This window comes from Notechis scutatus, chromosome 1 (genome assembly GCF_049901735.1).
Source record: "Notechis scutatus isolate UNSWTSFEM ecotype Mainland chromosome 1, rNotScu1.2, whole genome shotgun sequence".
Lineage (NCBI taxonomy): Eukaryota > Metazoa > Chordata > Lepidosauria > Squamata > Elapidae > Notechis > Notechis scutatus.
Genome location: NC_142009.1, coordinates 120,338,328 through 120,356,649, shown reverse-complemented (window position 1 = coordinate 120,356,649; position 18,322 = coordinate 120,338,328). Strand labels below are relative to the sequence as shown.

The 18,322-nt window shown below is 42.2% G+C and overlaps 1 protein-coding gene across 2 annotated transcripts in view; it reads left to right on the top strand.

The window, feature by feature from the left end:
* KCNQ5 (potassium voltage-gated channel subfamily Q member 5) overlaps positions 1–18,322 on the top strand; it is a 335,350-nt gene that overhangs the window by 293,889 nt on the left and 23,139 nt on the right. For both annotated transcript variants that reach the window (XM_026665208.2, XM_026665209.2), the window contains one exon: positions 9,189–9,409. In XM_026665208.2, the coding sequence (XP_026520993.2) occupies positions 9,189–9,409 (221 nt within the window). The remainder of the gene's footprint in view (positions 1–9,188; positions 9,410–18,322) is intronic.

Sequence of the window (18,322 nt, the reverse complement as noted above, 5' to 3'; positions counted from 1 at the left end):
TATGTTGTCTTCTTGTTTCATGTAGTTAATCTCATTATGCACAGATATAGTTATTTTCTCATTTAATACACAACTGTCTTAAACAGGATAATCTGAATTAACAATTCCTTGCCACCAGCAGCCTTATAGTGAATATAAATAACATAACAGGAATGTTAATGGTCATCTTCCAAAACTAAAACTGTTGGTTCACTAGAGTATTATAGTGGCATTGTCTACTAGCATTTCAAATGTACTCTATTGGTATCAATAGACAAATTAAGTATTTTAAAAGGTTAATTAAACATGTGGATATAGCTTTATGATAAGCTACATTAGGAAAGTTAGTTTCTATGCTAAACAAGTATTTATAAATTCCCACATTATAGTAGTCATACATTCAGGGAATATAAATCCTTAACGACTTTTGAAGGTAATTTTTAAACGTTCTTTATTATAACTTGTTTAATATAAACTTAATAATAATTTTATGAATGTTTTGTTTGTTGATTGAAAATAAAAGCAAGACTGGTTTGGCTCACATGGAAAACCTAACTCTTTTCATCACCTGGTATACTTAGTAATATGATCCTCTATTTCCCCTCACTCCTAGTAAGCTTTATAGTAATAAACAGAAGCTCTTCAGGATGTACACCTCTCGGAAACATAGGTATCCAGCATCCTGTCTACTCATATGATAATGGGAATGCCAACTAACATCAGGTGCATGAAGACTTTAGTTCCCTTCTTGGTGCTTTTTTGCTCCTTGAAGAATTATTTCATAATTTGGCCTGGGTTTCCCCCATCCTCTGCTGCCACAGCTGCTTATATAAGGTCTACTTGTTGCTTGCTGCCTGCAATTTTGTACCAAATATTTTTTGTAAAAGTTTGCTTTTTATAAATTTATAAATACAGGGGGGGATATAATCCATGCAATTAGATAACTGCCTTGATTGTGTGCCTTGGTTTAAGAATAATTGTGATGTAGGGGGGAAAGGACCTATATTTTTTTCTGAGTAAAAAAAGCAATATTGTGGGTTTTCCCCCCCTAATGTTTCCATAAAATACCACTCTGAAATAATTTAGGTAACATTACACAGCTTTGTCCTCCCTTGTCTGAGCCTGGGAGATCTGTGTATTTGTTTCTAAAAGAATGATTTAGCCCAACTGGAATCAGTGGGTCTCATTTACCAAAAACAGTACCAAATTAAGGTTATGAATTCATTGAAGAAAAATATTCTTGGTCCCTGCCAGCAAACAGTTACAATATTTTTCCCTGATACGTTAATATGCAAATCAAAATAACTCTTGACATTCTTTAAAAATAGAGAAGTAAAATATAGCTTGTTCCATTTCTTTAAAATCTTAATAAATTATTATAAACAACTGAAACTACCAGGAGGCAGTGGCTCCAAACATTTAATTAAGATCCCTTCTTCAGTAGCCTTGCAATGATATCACAGTGACCTCTAGTGTACTAAGAGTGCAGAAAGAAAACTCAGAAAAATGTGAATTCCAGATGTAATGATTAAAATTGCATTTTCCAACAGTGTTTCTCAGCATTCATTGAGGCTGTACTCCAAGAATTTTTCTTCTCAATCTTAGTGCTCACTCTAACAAGATTGGGAAAATTTGGCCTATAGCAAGATTTTTAAAAGGAAAACTGATAAAGATGATTTTAGAACAGGAAAATAATTTTTGAGTTGTTACATTCTAATAAATTAAAGCTAAATTTAGAGAAAACTTGCTTGAATTTAGTTTTTCAGAAGTTGACAGCAATCTTAAATCTGAGCTTATGTTCAACCAAAACTACATGGTTATTCATTTCACTTAACAAAGAGAAGCCATTTATTTATCCATTTGTCAACTTTATATGGCTGCCTATCTCACACAAAGTGACTGGGTGGCATACAATAAAACCTACTATTAAAACCTATTAAAAACCAATTAAAAACAATTAAAGAGTAATAATAGATCAAAGCAAATCCACAAGTGGGGAAATATCATGCATAATACAACCAGTACATGAATTCCTTATTTCCAGGAGTTCCCCAGGCCTGTTGAAAAAAAAACAAACCACATGTTTTAAGGGTTTTCTGGAAGTCATTAAGTGTGGAACTAACCTCGCCTCAAGAGGGATGATGTGCCAGAGGGCAGGTACTATGGTTGAAAAGGCTCACCTCTTAGGTACCATCAAATGGGACTCTTGGAGACGGAATCCACAAACTGCTGCTAGACCTGATTGAATGCACCAGACCTCCTGATCTCCTGCTGCTAGACCTGATTGGATGCACCAGACCTCCTGATCTCCTGCTGCTAGACCCCATGTGCAGATGTAATTTGGAAGAGGCAATCCATCAGATAACTTGGACCCATGCCATCTAGGGCTTTAAAGCTCAAAAACAGCACCTAGAATTTGATCCAGCAGCAAACTAGCAACCAATACAGCTCACAAAGCAAAGATGTAACATCTGCCCTCTTGGGGGCATTTATAAAAGCCCATGCTACTGCGTTTTGCACCAGTTGAAGCTTCCAAGTACTGTTCAAGGGCAGCTCCATGTAGAGTGCATTACAATTACAAAGTATTTCCTGACCAGGGAATGAATACCTGTGAGCAGAGTCTCACAATCCAAGAACAAGCGCAACTGGCAAGAGTTATGAGTCCAGGAAGACCTTCAGTTTGCAAGTCAGATCTGTCTAGGGCCGTGCCACCCGATTCAGTACCAAACATATTAAAGTCTCAGATCCAGAAGGCCCTAAAACCCAAGCAGGATGAAGACCAGGGGTAGGTTGCTGGGGGTTCGCAGGAGTTCAGGAGAGCCCCTAGCTAAGATTATGCACAGTTCGGAGAACCCCCAAATCCCACTTCTGGCTGGCCCTGCTCACCCCTCCCCTCCTCGCTCAGGAGTCCCCATGCAGCCCGTTTTAGATGCAAGTAAGTGCAGGGCGCGTGTGGAGACTTGGGGAGGGCAAAAAGCGGGCTTCCCAGAAGTTTGGGAAGGCTGGAAACAGGGCTGTTTCTGGCTTCCAGAGAGCCCCTGGAGCCTGGGGAGGCTGTTTTCACCCTCCTGGAGGCTCAAGGAAAATCTCCGGAGCTCAGGGAGAGCAAACCTCCCCCCCCCCCCATGGTGCAGGAGGCCGTCTAGGCCACATCCACCATGGCCACGCCCACCCAGCAGCCAGGCAGAGAACCCCTTGCTAAAATTTTTGAATCCCACCCCTGATGAAGACCAACATTTTTGCCAATAGTTTCCAAATATCTAAAACTGGGAAATGTAAGGGGGAAATGGTCTTCAACAAATCCGGTTCTAGTAAAATTATTTTAAGTAGACAAGAATCTATGATTCACCTAGGCAGGAGTCCAGGATGAAATGAATTAGAATTCTAGGCAAAGCTTCAGGAAATCAAAATAACAAGAACCAAAGAGTCATTGCCTGGACAGTAAAACCATCCTTCTAGGGTTGCTTAATATCTGGAAGGTCTGCCCAGACTGATACGAGGAATGTTTCACCAGAAATAAGTAGCAAAGCAAAGACTGGAGAATTGGGAATGTTATAATGCTGGAACATCCAAGGCAATAAAGAAATGAGCAACATACACTAGCTTGCCTGCCTATTTTTTTTTTTTTATAGGTTTCATGCTATATCTGGAACTGGCTATTTTTTGAATATCTGGATATCAGATATGGGCTCAGTATGGATATCCATCATATTGAACCCATACAAAAATAAAGGAAATTAACTATATCATGGGTTCTCAATTTCCACTACCGTACATAAATTCTGTGCTATCATAAAATATCAGCTCCAGGAAAAATTAGTTTGGGAAATTAAATAAGTGCCAAAGACAATTATTAGAAGAGCAAGAATTCAACATACTGTATGTAAAATTTTGGACAGATAATTATTCTATATTGACTTAATTTTAATAAATATGGCAGAAAATAAAAATATATATTATTGCTATCATTCACCATTTTATTTTTAAGTAAAACAGTTTTAGTCCAAGAAACCAAACCATGCAATATTTTAAATATTATGTCTGAAAGCTATCGTACACAGTATTTAATTCATAGACTGCAACATGGCGGGTTTTATCATTCCAAAGAACCAATTTGATTATTAATCCTAGAATTTCAAGCTGCTAGTTTTTGCTGCATATTGCTGACTTATGCAGTGAATGCAGTTCAAAATATAACACTCACTATAATATTCATTAGCTTCACAGTGACATTGTTGTTCAGAAGTATATAATTGATTTCTCGTATCAGTTTTGATACTCAATAGAAGTAAATGTAAAGCAAATAGGATCTGAAACTGGTTACCATGGCACAGTAAACTACCAACACTCTAATTCCATATCAGGGCTATCAAACTCCTGGCCCATGGGCCAGATGCGTCATGCATTGGCCACACCCATGCCCGGTTTAGCGAAGGGGAAAAAAGTCCTGATATATGTGATGCTGCCATGATGATGTGAGTTTGACACCCCTGTTCCACAGGTGGTACTCAGCCAGTTCTGACAGGTTCTGGAGAACCGGTAGCAGAAATTTTGAGTAGTTCGGAGAACCGGTAAATACCACCTCTGGTTGACCCCTCCCCCATCTATTCACTGCCTTTGTCCCGAGTCCCAGCTAATCGGAGTCCCAGTTTTTGTTGCCCTGTGCAGAACAGAGCTGGAAAGCAGGTTAGTGGGGTGAGGAGAAAATGGGGATTTTATAGTATATCCTTCCCCTGGAGTGGGGTGGAAATGGAGATTTTACAGTATCCTTCCCCTGGAGTGGGGTGGAAATGGGGATTTTACAATATCCTTCCCCTGCCACATACACCAAATCATGCCACATCCACCAAGCCACACCACGCCCACCAAGCCACGCCTACAGAACCAGTAGTAAAAAAAATTGAATACAACCACTGCCCTGTTCCATATTATTCCTTAAGCACAGCCAGTGGCTTTTCTGTGGTTAAATATTTCCTCTGAGCCCAGAGCCACTGACATTTCCAGTTAACACCAACTTGAATTTGAAACCATTGTTTGTGATTGTCAAATTCTGGCTAGTGTTAACCAGAAATGTTCTCTAAAATCTGAAGTGGCCTTTATGCCCACCAGAGTAATTTAACATGGCATGTGAATTTCTCGGGGAGAAAAACCTTAGGATTTGTCTTGTAACCAATACAGTACATTAATTCTGAAAAGTAACATGGGAATATCCTTGATAAATGTTTATATAATAATTACAAGTAGCAGAAATTAAGGTTGAAGGCCTTTCTCATGATTGTTTTTCTTTAAAAAGTTTACTTTCTCTAGTTGAAAAGGGTAAAACAATTCTGGAAAAGGCACTCTCTTGAAGGCCACAATGAAAAATACACAATTTTCCAATTGTTTTACTGCAATTTTAAAACTGTAAGTTTAGAAATTGTCTGGCATGTGCTTGATTCATTGCATTTGGTCTCCTGCCTATTCTGCTTGTATTTGTAATAAAACATATTAAATTGCATGTATACATTTTTTATTATCTACAAATTTCATAATCACTGTCTCATAATTTCATTTCATTTCCTATAATCCAACAGAGAAACATTTCCTTTTTAGATTGTACCTGGTTCAAGCAGCAAGACACCGAGAATGTATTTTTAAAGGCTTTTGGTGGTGGTAGAATCCATTTCCATTTCCTCTGTTTTTATTGTCATGTTGCATGAAGATCCAAGAACCATGATTAAATAGAACAGACAAGGCCTGAACTCGATTAGCAGCTATAGCAACAGGCAGATAGTCTTTTCCATCTGTACCCTAATGGCCCAAATTATTTGCTTCTTCAGAGACAGTCTGTACTCATCCCAGGAACAAATACAATTGGGAGAGATTTCAGGTTTTCTCCCGCTTGTTCCTTAAAAGGTATCTCCCCACCCCTAATTTTCTTTGAAATTACTGTATATTGCAGATCTTAATGTACAAATCCCAATATAATCCAGTCTAATTTGCAATCTCTATACAGGTAACCCTTGCTTAATAGTCACAATTGCAACTAGCATCCTGATCACAGCAGTAGTTAATCAAAATGTCACATGATCACTGAGCAACAGTGACCACAATATTGACACTCCTGGTTGCGGTCTTTAAACAATCTTAACAGGTTGTTTAATAGGACAGAGTACCAGGTAAGGAGCATGGGGTGCTTCAAGGGTATGAAGAGGACCTTAGGAACTTCTGGTGTAGGCGGTACACAAGTCTCTCTCTACTCAGGAGCTGAAAATCCTCCCTGTCAAAATCCAAGCATGCATACCCTTCCCCAACTCAAGGCACCCCATGCTCCTTACTGTACCTTATGGCAGGGGTCCCCAACCACCGGTCCGCGGACCGGTACTGGTCTGTGGAACAAGTCCTACCGGGCCGCTGGCTTGCTGGGCACCGCCATCTTGTTTTGATGAAAAAGTGCTTCCGGTGAGCTTTTCCGGGTAGAAAGCTCACCGGAAGCACTTTTTCATCAAAACAAGATGGCGGCGCCCAGCTGATGTCGGTACTGGGCCGCGCCATAAAAAAGGTTGGGGATACCGGGCCGCGGCATAAAAAAGGTTGGGGATCACTGCCTTATGGTACTGCCTCTCTGCTCAGGAGCTGAAAATCCTCCCTGCTGAAATCGAAGCAGGATTTTCAGCCCCTGAGCAGGAAGACACTGATGTGCTGCCTGCCACTGGGCCTCCCCCGCCCCCGCCCCCCAGGCACCCAATGTTCTTATTATCTTACCATGCTGCCTCTCCACTCTGAGGCTGTAAATTCTACCTGGCTGAAATCCCGCTTCGATTTTAGCTACAGGCCTTTTCCAGCCAGCCCTCAGAAATGAGAAGGAATCCTCTTTTTCTCTGGCAGCTGGCTGCTAATAGCCCAAGCTGTAAATGCTCCATGCCAAAATCCTGCTTCCTGCTGTCTTCCTCACTGATTTTCTAGGGGAGATTGCAAATGGCATCACATGATCACAGGGTATAGGTAACCATTTGTAGGTGCAAATGCTTTGCCAAGTATCCAGATTGCAACCATGTGATCACATGGGTATTACAATGACCATAACTTAAAGGCATAAGTCATGAGTCCCTTTGTTCAGCGCCGTCATAATTTTGAATGGCTTGCAGAACAAATGGACGTTATGTGAGAATTATCTGTAAGTCATTGAGGGAACACTGACTAAAAATTATCATTTAAGTCCAAAATAATATACTTCTAAGTAAACTGAGCTATGCAGCCCTTCATTTTGGAGTGCCATGCACATCCACACACCATCAATCTACAATTTCTAACAAGAAGTAACAATTGTTCAGGATAGCAGCTGCTGTTACAGAATACTAGGAAGATATGTTTGCCCACTCCTGTAAATAAATAAATGCTGGACTGTGGTAGTTAACTGAGTAAAATTCATATTCTGTTATTAACAATTAGTAGTTGCAGTACATCTAAAAAATAAACAGATTTTACCTAGTTCATAATCTTTTTTGTACAAATCAGATAGGAATATCTACAAACAAGCAATCTATCTCCTTAATTTCTCAAGATAAAAGGCAACTTTGATCAGATAAAAACTAATTATCTAATCTGCTTCTTTTATTTGGTTCTATAGCCTATTATTGGCAAATAAATAATCCCTTTCCCAGAATGTAATATTACATTTCTATGAGCCAGTCTTTCTACTGATAGACTTAATGAATATTCTGTTACTTGTTCTGAATTTTGTTAGATAGGTAGACAACTCTGTGATCCATTGGGCCATTCTTGAGAAAAAGGTAGTGCAGTCTCGTGGGACCAGAATGAAGTCCATTTTTTTTAACCCTCATCCAGGGTCTCGTGATCATGTAAGAAGAATATATATCATAAATAAACAATTTTAGCAGCAAATGAACTTCAATAATGAGTTGATATTTATTTACATAAACAGAATTTTGGGCGAAAAAGTGTTTAGATGGTAGGAACTTCCAACATTCTGCCGGTTTTTCCATTAACTTTGGCAAGCTGGCAGGAAATCACAATCATGTGACCATGGGGACATCGCAACAACCAAAACTTTGTGAACAAAACTGGTCTGTCATGAAAATTGCAAATCCACAGGAATAAGGGGGCCCAGATTTTTTACACGTTCCTTAAGTTAGCAGTTTTTAGGTACCTTGGTTCAAAAATTGTTATGAGGTAATGCACCATGTGAGCAAGCATGAGGAAACAAACAAATCAATAAACATAAGAGTGTTAGTAATATATGGTCTATGTCTGTGTATGCATAGAGCTTTGGGTAATAAGAAATCTGAAATGTAGTGTTTGCTAATGTCTGTGGCCTGTTGAAAAATGTCATGTTTGGGAGCGTGCATGAATAATAACCCTAATCTTGCTTGTCTAACTTTTAACAAACTGCATGCAAAAATAATGGCACTTGAAAACTATTGATTCCATTGTAGAGCAGCTTACATGCACAGCCTATGTTGTACAATTTAAAATCATAGTTAGAGCTGCCCAAAACATATAGCTGAAACTTTGCTAAGTTTAAATTTGATATTTTTTGTTAGTTGATTTTGTTTCACTCTTACTGTAATATAGTATCTTTTTCTCAGTAATAGTACATTCCTCCAATGAAATCTCTAATACCTATCATATTATAAAGAAAGTGATTCAATCTATAAGAAGTACACTTTTATGGATCCTCATCCATCCATCCATCCATCCATCCATCCATCCATCCATCCATCCATCCATCCATCCATCTATCCATTCAATTTATCTGGCTGGCCATCTCACAGAAGCGTTCCCCTAACATCAAGGCTTTGGCGTCAAGACAGACAAATTCCACAGTTTAGGATGGGAGCTACTATTAAGGGGAGGCAATCACATATTTTCCTTTTCTTTCAATTCTGTATGATGTCTGGAATGTGTATTATTATTATTATTATGATCAGTATTAATATCACTGTGTATTTGGTCTTAATATTGCAGCTTGGTGAACTTTTCCAGGTATGGGGATTTCATTGATTCTTGAAGTTTTCCTACTTCCTTTTGTATCAAGAACTGATCAGCGCAATACTGAAGGGGGGAAGGAGAAGGGAGCTCAACCCATGGAATACATTCACATCTGCATCCAAAGACATGCAGCTGAACGTGTATCTTCATCTATAATTGTAAGCATGATACATGAATCAATGTGAGTGAAGTAAAAGTTCACGTGTTTGCTTCCACAGTCAAAAGCTGAGCTTTAAAGAACGGGTGCGGATGGCTAGCCCGAGAGGCCAGAGTATCAAGAACAGACAAGCTTCACTTGCGGACAGAAGATCTCCAAGTACGGATATTACTGCAGAGGGAAGCCCAACAAAAGTGCAAAAGAGTTGGAGTTTCAATGACCGAACCCGCTTCCGGCCTTCCCTGCGTTTGAAGAGTTCTCAGCCTAAGCCAATACAAGATAGTAAGTCTTTTAAAATGTCTTATTCATTGTATTTATGTCACTCTGTCACATTAAATATTATCTCACTGTGATGACCCAGGGTGGGAGACAAAAGCAACGAAGTCACAAAAACAGGTGAAGTCCCTTTAATTCCTTCAACTTGGCTTCAAAGGTCCAATTATCATTGACTGGAGAAAAAACTCCCCCACAAACAGTTGTGAAAAGGAAGATTCAGGTATATCAGTCAATTAGGAAAAATGGAGGAACGGCAATACTTTCCAACAGAAGGAAACAGAGATACACTCTCTTCTGAGATTAAGACTAAGACAAACCAGGTTTCTGGCTCCATCTTATGGCCGTTTGACAAACCACACCTAACTACAGTTTTGCATTTTCTTAAAGATACAGTTTTAAAATGTCTATCCTGGTTTATATATTTCTAACCCAAATACCTGTTAGGTGACTTATATTCCTAACAGTAATGCTCCAACCTACAAAACAGAAGCTACAAACCCCAGCACGATACAAGCCAATCCGCTTCTATGAAACATTTATTACAATAAGAAATTGATATGATACAAATTTAACTTATTCTTCATTCCTGTGTTACATTTTTAGTAATTACACTATAAACTACAGGTTTACAAGTCCTTGATTGACAACAGTTCATTTAATGTTACAAAGTCACTTAAAAAAAGTGACCGATGACCATTTTTCATACTTACAACCATTGCAGCATCCCCATAGTCACGTGATCAAAATTCAGACGCTTGGCAACTGACTCATATTTATGATGGTTGTAGCAGTGTCCTGGGGTCAGAAGATCCCCTTTTGTGACCTTCTGACAAGCAAAGTCAATGGGGAAGCCAGATTCACTTCACAACTGTGTTACTAACTTAATAACTGCATGGTTCACTTAACAACTGTGGCAAAGAACGATCATAAAATGGGGCAAAATTAACTTAATCATTGGAACCACAAATTTTGAGCTCAGTTGTGTTTGTAAGTCGAGGACTACCTGTGTATACCTTTCCACTGCAATCTGTTTCCTTTGCAGAGTAATGCTTTCCAGTGCTAACAATCTAACTCCTCAGTATTCCTAAGTATATTATTTTCCTAATTTTTAAGTTGACCTTCATGCTATTTTCTCCTTCCTCACTTGCTTGTGGATTCCAGACCCAGGACTGCTGTCCTCTCTTTTCCTAGTCTCACTTGCTAACAGCTAGCAAGGGTCTACTTTTAGCAAATGGTCATCAGTTACAACTGTGACATGGTCCTCTTGGCTTCTTTCTGGGTTTTCTATTGCCCATTATAGTACTTAGACGTGGTCCCCAACGTAATACCATAATGAAGCCTGTCGTATGACAGGACAGTTGTAAAACAGATTGTGCACATGACTTGATTTCTACATTTTTTTTGCAATAGTCATTAAGCAAACATAGAGCCTTAAGAACAAATCCATGGCTCACTCTGGGCGAGGTTTTGCTGAAAACCAGAAGTGCCAGCTTCTGGCAAAACCACTGTAAAAACCTGGTCACCTGACTGGGATTTGCCTAACAGGCATAAATGCGCCTGAAGTGAGTTCACATGACCACAAAAGGGGGGGCAACCATTGGACATTTGCAACTGGGTCATAAGACCCCCTTTTCAGGTAGGTCGTAACTACAGTCAAGGACTATCTTTGCTGTCATCTCTTTTTTTCCCCCCTGATGCCATTTTTCTCCCTGACTTCTACACTTCCGTGCCAGGCCCTCCTCTCCAGCTTGCCAATGCTGGCTCTCGTCTGCCTTTCTGGGACTACCTACCTCTTCCCTCAGCTGGTCTTGGATTCTCTATGGGCAGAAGAGAAAACAAAAACTGCCCACCTTCCCTTCCTGGCCCCTCTTCTTCTCCAGATTCACGCTGCACTTTGCCATTGCATGCTATACCGTTGCTTTGTGGTTTTGGTGCTAGTTGTCGCTCGTGTTTCTGGCCTTCTCTTACACGTTTGGGGCTCTTGCTGCTGGAGTGATTTGGCTTGTATTTATTTACAAAATAAATACTTTGCTCTCCTGGAGTTCATCAGACCCTCTCCCATCTCTGCCATAAGCACATATACCTGTAAGCTGAAACATTTTTCTGATAAGAAAGAATTCAATTTAAATACCTTTTTCAAAATTATAACAAATACAAAAGATTCACTTTAAAATCTTTTTAAAATAGGAGAGATTTAAATACAACAAATCATTTGGAATTCTTTATGCTTCGCAGTCCACTGTTGTAACAAATCATGAAGAACTGACTATAAAAAGAATCTGTAGAAGTCCAACATCTCAACTTTTTTGTAATAATCAACTTCTTTCTAGATTGTTTTGAAAGGACTATAAAAACATATCAATATCTCTGTTGGAATGGCCTTTTCATTCCTTACTCTAGCTGAACATTTTTGAAGAAACTGGAATACTTAAACTACAGTCGTTCCTAATTAATTCTTTTGAGGCTCTGTCATCCATTATTTTCCAGGACATGTTTAAAAACACAGCACAAGAAGTTAATTCAGTTTGTGTTGTTAGTTGGCCACATTTTACTATTAAAACATTGGAAAACTAAGATGTGTTTTTCTTTGGCTCAGAAGTATTAAAAAATGTGGGATATGGAACTGGCTAAACAAATAAACACAGCAGCAGAGGATCCTCAAGAGTCTTTTAGAAAAATATTGTTTTACTCATATTTTGTCTCCATTTCTTTAAACTAGATTAAAAGGATAATTCTTAATATATTACTTTTCATTTTGTATGCTTGATATTCTGAGCAGAAACAATGCATATGGATGCTTGTGTTTCTATTCTACATACTCCCAATGACATGTTGGAATTTTACTTTTCTATTTCGGGAGGTTGTTCTTTAGCATGCTTTTTTTTATTTTAGCCTTCCCCCCCCCAAAAAAAAATGTAAATAAAGAGGGGGCTTTGCGAAATGGATATTTCTAGATGATGGTCCAACACAATCAGATGGATTTCATTCTGTTTGAAATACAGTATGATTTTGGGGGGGGGGGCACCTGAAGTGGTAGCAGTGATGATGAATGCTTCTTACTAGCTAAAAGTGATGTGGCAGATGTCCTTTAATCTCATCAACTGCAAGATTTCTTTAGTTCAAAATACTGGTAAAGGGCTTTTTAAAAATATGATTGTGTGTTACTTTATATTATGCAGTGTCCCCAATCTTTTGGATCCAGTGGGTACATTTAAGTTATGGATTAACAAGAGTATCCACTGCTGAGGAAGTGGTTCAGGAAAGTCAAGAAAATGGCCACAACCACATGATTGAAGCTTTTACATGTGATGTTTATTTTAAAGGATGGGGCTTTGTCTGCACCGTCACAAGAAAACATTTTTATTTTTGTTTATCCTCCTCCATGTGTCTATTAACATACACACACACACCATAGAAGTTATGCTTGTGAGGTTCAGAGAAACACAAAGTGCTACAAAAACATGAAAACAAATACCTGTAGAATACCTGTGTATATATATTTATACATTCATATAGCATCGGTAAATTAAAATTACAAATGTTAACCCTCTTTCACAAACTTACTAGGTTATGGCAAAAAATAAAGAGGCCAGCAGTAGATTAGCATCTTTGCATGTATTTTTCCTATGCTGGTTTGGGTCTTTCCTCAGTTTCTCAGCTGGCAGGTTTGCTGACTTGCTCAGTTTCCAATAAAAATGATATGTCCATCTAGACTAGGAGTGTCAAACTGGCGGCCTGTGGGCCAGATACATCACTCCAGGTCATGCCCACCCCATGCCCTCCCTGAAGGAGAAAAACATCATGTGACTGCAACGTGATGCAGCAAGTTTGACACCCGTGATCTAGATCTTGACATCTGTAAGCTTACCATTGTTTTCTCAAAAAGCAATGCACTGCTAAGCAAAGCAGTCAGCTACTATTTCTACTTCCTAAGTAGAATGCTTTGGAGCATTTTTAAGGGTAGAATAGAGAATTGGGCAAGCACTGAAATTCAGTACTGTTATATAAAACTTCCAAGTAAGTAACTTTCCCCTCCACCCATCTTGATCCATGAGCGAAGACTTTCACACATCAATTTTAACCCTAACAGAACAGTTTATATTTGCAGCAATTTTGTCTTAAAAGTTGCAGTTTACAGTAGCTGAACAACACAATATTTATCTTTAAATCTGAACATAAATCCTGTGTAAACATACATATAAATGCAGATCTAGGCAACAATTCTGTATAGAAGTTCAGTCCTGACCGGCTCAAGATTGGCTCATCCTTCCATCCTTCCGATGTCGTAAAATGAGGAGCCAGGCTGTTGGGGGCAATAGGCTGACTCTGTAAACCACTTAGAGAGGGCTGCAAAGCACCGTGAAGCAGTCTTAAGTGCTATGGCTAGGTGCTGTTGCTATAAAATTATATAAAATAAATAATTAAATTATATGGCGTAAGTGTCTAAGAAGACATGTTCATAATAACATTGTTAATGTAGTAAACTGATTTTGAGATTTCTCATATCACTTTTTTCAAACCTTTTTTTTAACATTGACAAATAAAGAATAGATTTGTCAACTTAATTGGCCATTTATGACCTTTAACTTCAGACAGAAGTTCAGCAGGTGATGCTTTCTAACAATTTTATCAGGAAGCAAGCTCACCTGTTACATATCTGCATGTTATTCTGCTATTAAAGGTAGAAGAACAGAATTTTTAAAGGTCATACCTAGATATAGTGTACTTTAATCGTTCCCTTTTTTCATCGTCTCAGAACTCTCATTACTTCATGTGCTTTATCTTATTTGCTAATGTATGGTTGTTTAGATATAGCTGAAATTACATTTCTCACTATTGCTCACCATTATTCATGGTGCATGGGACTACTAAGCATTGTAGAATGACAACATCTGGAGGGCCACAAGCCTTTCCCCCATGCTAATGAAAAATTACTCTGAATAATGTCAGTTCCTTTCAATTCTAAATAATCTCAGATCTGCTTCTTGACCAAAGCTATCTGTCCAGGAGAACTCCCAAATGGCGCACTGGAGAGTACTGCATCCAGTTTTGTTCACCACATTATAAAAAAGATGTTGAGACTCTAGAAAAAGTACAGAGAAGAGCAACCAGGATGATTAGGGGACTGGAGGCTAAAACATACAATGAACGGTTGCAGGAACTGGGCTTGGCTAGTCTAGTAAAGAGAAGGACCACGGGAGACATGATAGCAGTCTTCCAATATTTCAGGGGCTGCCACAGGGAGGAAGGGGTCAAGCTATTTTCTAAAGCGCCTGAAGGCCAGACAAGGAATAATGGATGGAAACTGAAGAAGGAGAGATTTAACCTGGAAATGGGCGTTGGTTCTTACCTGACACGCCATTTCTCTGGGAGCCGTGAGGATCATCCAGTGTGTGGGAGGTGCTTCAGTCTGCGTCGTTGTAGGCTGAGCTTAATTACTGAGGATTGCTCCGCCCTTCATCACGTGGCTGCCTTGCAATCCCCAGTTTACGCGAAGTCGAGAGTGAATAGAAATCCTGGTCTCCTCTTACTATGCTAAAGGGTTCATTGGCGAAACAAGACCCCACCAGACGGAAAACTAATAAGGGTGGGGCTGGATGATCCTCACGGCTCCCAGAGAAATGGCGTGTCAGGTAAGAACCAACGCCCATTCTCCTGGAAGCCGTTCGGATCATCCAGTGTGTGGGACATACCAAAGCTTGGCTGTCCTACGGGGGACTCCGTCTGGTCCTGTGACCCCTGTGGTTCCTCGAGGACTCGCTGGAGGACTCTTCTACCAAACGAAGCCTCCACCGAGGTAAATATGTCTATCTTATAATGTCTAATGAAGGGAGATGGGAAGGCCCAAGTGGCCGTCCGACCAATACCAGCAATTGGAGCCTGAGTGGCCCCAGCTGCAGAGGTAGCAGCACTTCTGGTGGAGTGTGCCGCTATTCCGCTGGGAACCGGCAGGGCCTGGGACAAATACGCCTTGGAAATAGTAGCGCTAATCCAGCGGCCGATGGTTGACGGGGACACTTTGTGGCCTAATGATATGGGCTGAAAGGAGAGGAAAGGTATTCGGATCTCCTGAAGGGTTGGGTACGTTTAATGTAAATGCGGAGGGCCCGTCTAACGTCCAGGGTGTGCCAGAGCTTCTCCCTTTCCCACGGGGATCGGGGCAGAAGTTCGGAAGTGTAAGTTCCTGTGCCCTGTGGAAGGTTGAGTTGACCTTGGGCAAGAAGGTAGGGCCCGGCCGGAGAACTACCGGTCGGCATGGAAGATGCAAAGGTCCTACCTCACCAACAAGGCTGCTATCTCTGATATTCGGCGAGCCGAGGTAATGGCCACCAGGAACACGACTATGTACGTTAGGAACTGGAGAGTGGATACCCTGAGAGGCTCAAGGGGTGTTTAAGAAGGGCCACCAGGACCTTATTGAGGTCCCGGTAGGGTATCTGTGAACCGTTGGGGACAAAGTTGGTGGTTCCCTGAGGAAAGCCCTGATGCGAGGGTGGAGGGAAGGGACCCCAGATTGTCAAAACAATGACGGTTGAAAGGGCTGCGACCTGATGCCTCAGGGAGTTCGGAGAAGACCTTTCCTCAGACCCTCTTGGAGGAATGTCAACACTTGAGCGATGGAGGGTGAAAGCGGGTTGACCTGGAACCCTGGCACCCTTGCAGAAACTATTCCAAGTGGCATTGTATATCCGGGTTGTGGAGGGCCGCCTGGCGGCTAGAATAGTATCGATAACCTGGTCAGAAACTGCCCCCTTTCTTAAGTGCTCCCGCTCAACCTCCAAACTGCTAACAGGAGCCACTGAGGATCCGGGTGCTGGAGGGGACCCTGAGAAAGGGATATCCTGATCGGAGGGATTTTTCAGGAGGGGCCACCGATAGGTTGCGGAGGTCCACAAGCCATGGGCGCCTGGGCCAGTAGGGTGCCACCAGAATCAGTTCTGCTTTCTCAGAGATGAGCTTCTGGATGACTCTGGGGGCCAGGGCTAAAGGGATGCATATAGAAGCCCTGATGGCCAGGGGCAACGGAGGGCATTGTAGTTCTCGGCCCCGTGGGAGGGTACCTCGAGAAAGCCTGGGGAGTCGAGTGTTGAGGAGGAATGCGAAGGGGTCCACTAACGGGAGACCGACCAGCTTGGTCGCTTCCTGAACAGTGACGGGTGGAGTCGCCACTTGGGCTGGTCCACCGTGGTCCTGCTCAACCCATCTGCTTGGGTGTTTAAGTCCCCTGAGATGTGCTCGGCTTTGAGAGAGAGGGGATTGCGCTCCGCCCAATGGCAGAGGCGCTCGGCCTCTCTCATCAAACGGATGGACTGGTGCCCCCTTGTCGGTTGGCATGGGCCTTGGTCGTGGTGTTGTCCGCGAGTATGAGGACATGCCGCCCGCGTACCTGAGGGAGGAAGTTGCACAGGGCCAGGTGGATGGCGCGGAGTTCCAACCAGTTATACTGCATGCTCGTTCTACCTGAGACCATGTGCCCTGAGTCGAGAGCGAGTGGATGTGATTGCCCCATCCAGACAGGCTGGCGTCTGTGGTGAGGGTGAGGCGTTGGGACTCCTTGAAGCCATGTCCCTTGTTGATGGCGGGACTGGTACCCAGAGGAGAGACGTGAGGACCCTTGAAGGCACCTTGACCGTGGCCTTTGAATTGCTTCTGCAGGACCGTTGGAACAGGGCAGGAACCACTGTAGGGACCTGGTGTGTAACCGGGCCCAGGGAACAATGGAAATACATGAGACCATTTTACCTAGTAGCTTAGACAATTCTAAGGTGTTACCCTTCTTGAACGTCTGACTTGTTTGACGGTTTCCTGAATGTTAAGGAATCTTTCCGAGGAAGGAAAACCTTTCCTCGAACTGAGGTAATGACGGACCCCAAGGGGTGATCCGTGTAGGTGGTAACAGTCAGCCCTTTTGCCAGTTTGCCAGGAACCCATGGTCTTGGAGGGCAGAGAGGGTAGTTCTGACATCCTTCCCTGCTTAGAGTCTGGGGTGGGACAGGACGAGGATGTCATCCAGGTAACAATGGAGACGAACCGGGAGGTTCCTGCGGGGCCGCCAGAGACGCGAGGACCTTAGTGAAGATCCTCGGGGCAGGGGCCAACCCAAAGGGAAGAGCCACATATTGGAAGTGGCGGTGGTTGTAGCAGAATCTGAGGAATATGGAATGGAAGGGCCGGAATGGGAGTGGGGAGACGCCTTTGAAGGTCTATAGAGGCTAGCCAGTCCCCTGCCTGATGCCCAGTAGAATGGACTGTAGGGTGTCCATCTTGAACCTGCGGTAGATCAGGTAACGGTTCCGGCATTTCAGGTCTAGAATCGCCCTCCATCCCGAGGGTTTGGGAATCACGAAGAGGAGGGAGTAAAACCCTGCCCCGCTGGGATGGTGTGCTGAATGGCTGAATCCATTGAGTTGTGTTTGGTGGGGTCCTCGAAAGGGGGATGCCATAAAGAAGTCGGGGGCGCTGGAATTCAAGCGCGAGACCAAGCCTGATGGTGCCACGGACCCAGGCATCGGAAGTGGGGGAATCCCATCGGTCGGCGAAATGCCTGAGGCATCCCTCGATGGGAAGGGAGGAGCAGGGTCTATCTGGTGCGCCAGAGAGGCTTCCTTCCGGGGCCCGTGAAGGGCCGTCTGTGGCTGCCGCCCCTCCTGTTCCTGTAACCTGGATCGGCTCGATCCTGGGGCTGGGAATTGCCGGAAGGAGGGGGTCTCGGATACCTGGGCTGGAAGGGGACTGGTAGAAGGGTCGGGAGGAACCTTTCCGAAAGGACAGAGGCTTTCTTGTTCTTAGCAGGACTTGAACTCACAGCGTCCTGCTTTGTAGTTTGGTACCTCAACCTCTACACCAAACTGGCTCTGTTCTTGCTTCAGGTTTCAGATAGCAATGGCTCCAGGGCGGTGCCAAATAGTCTGTCCCCCT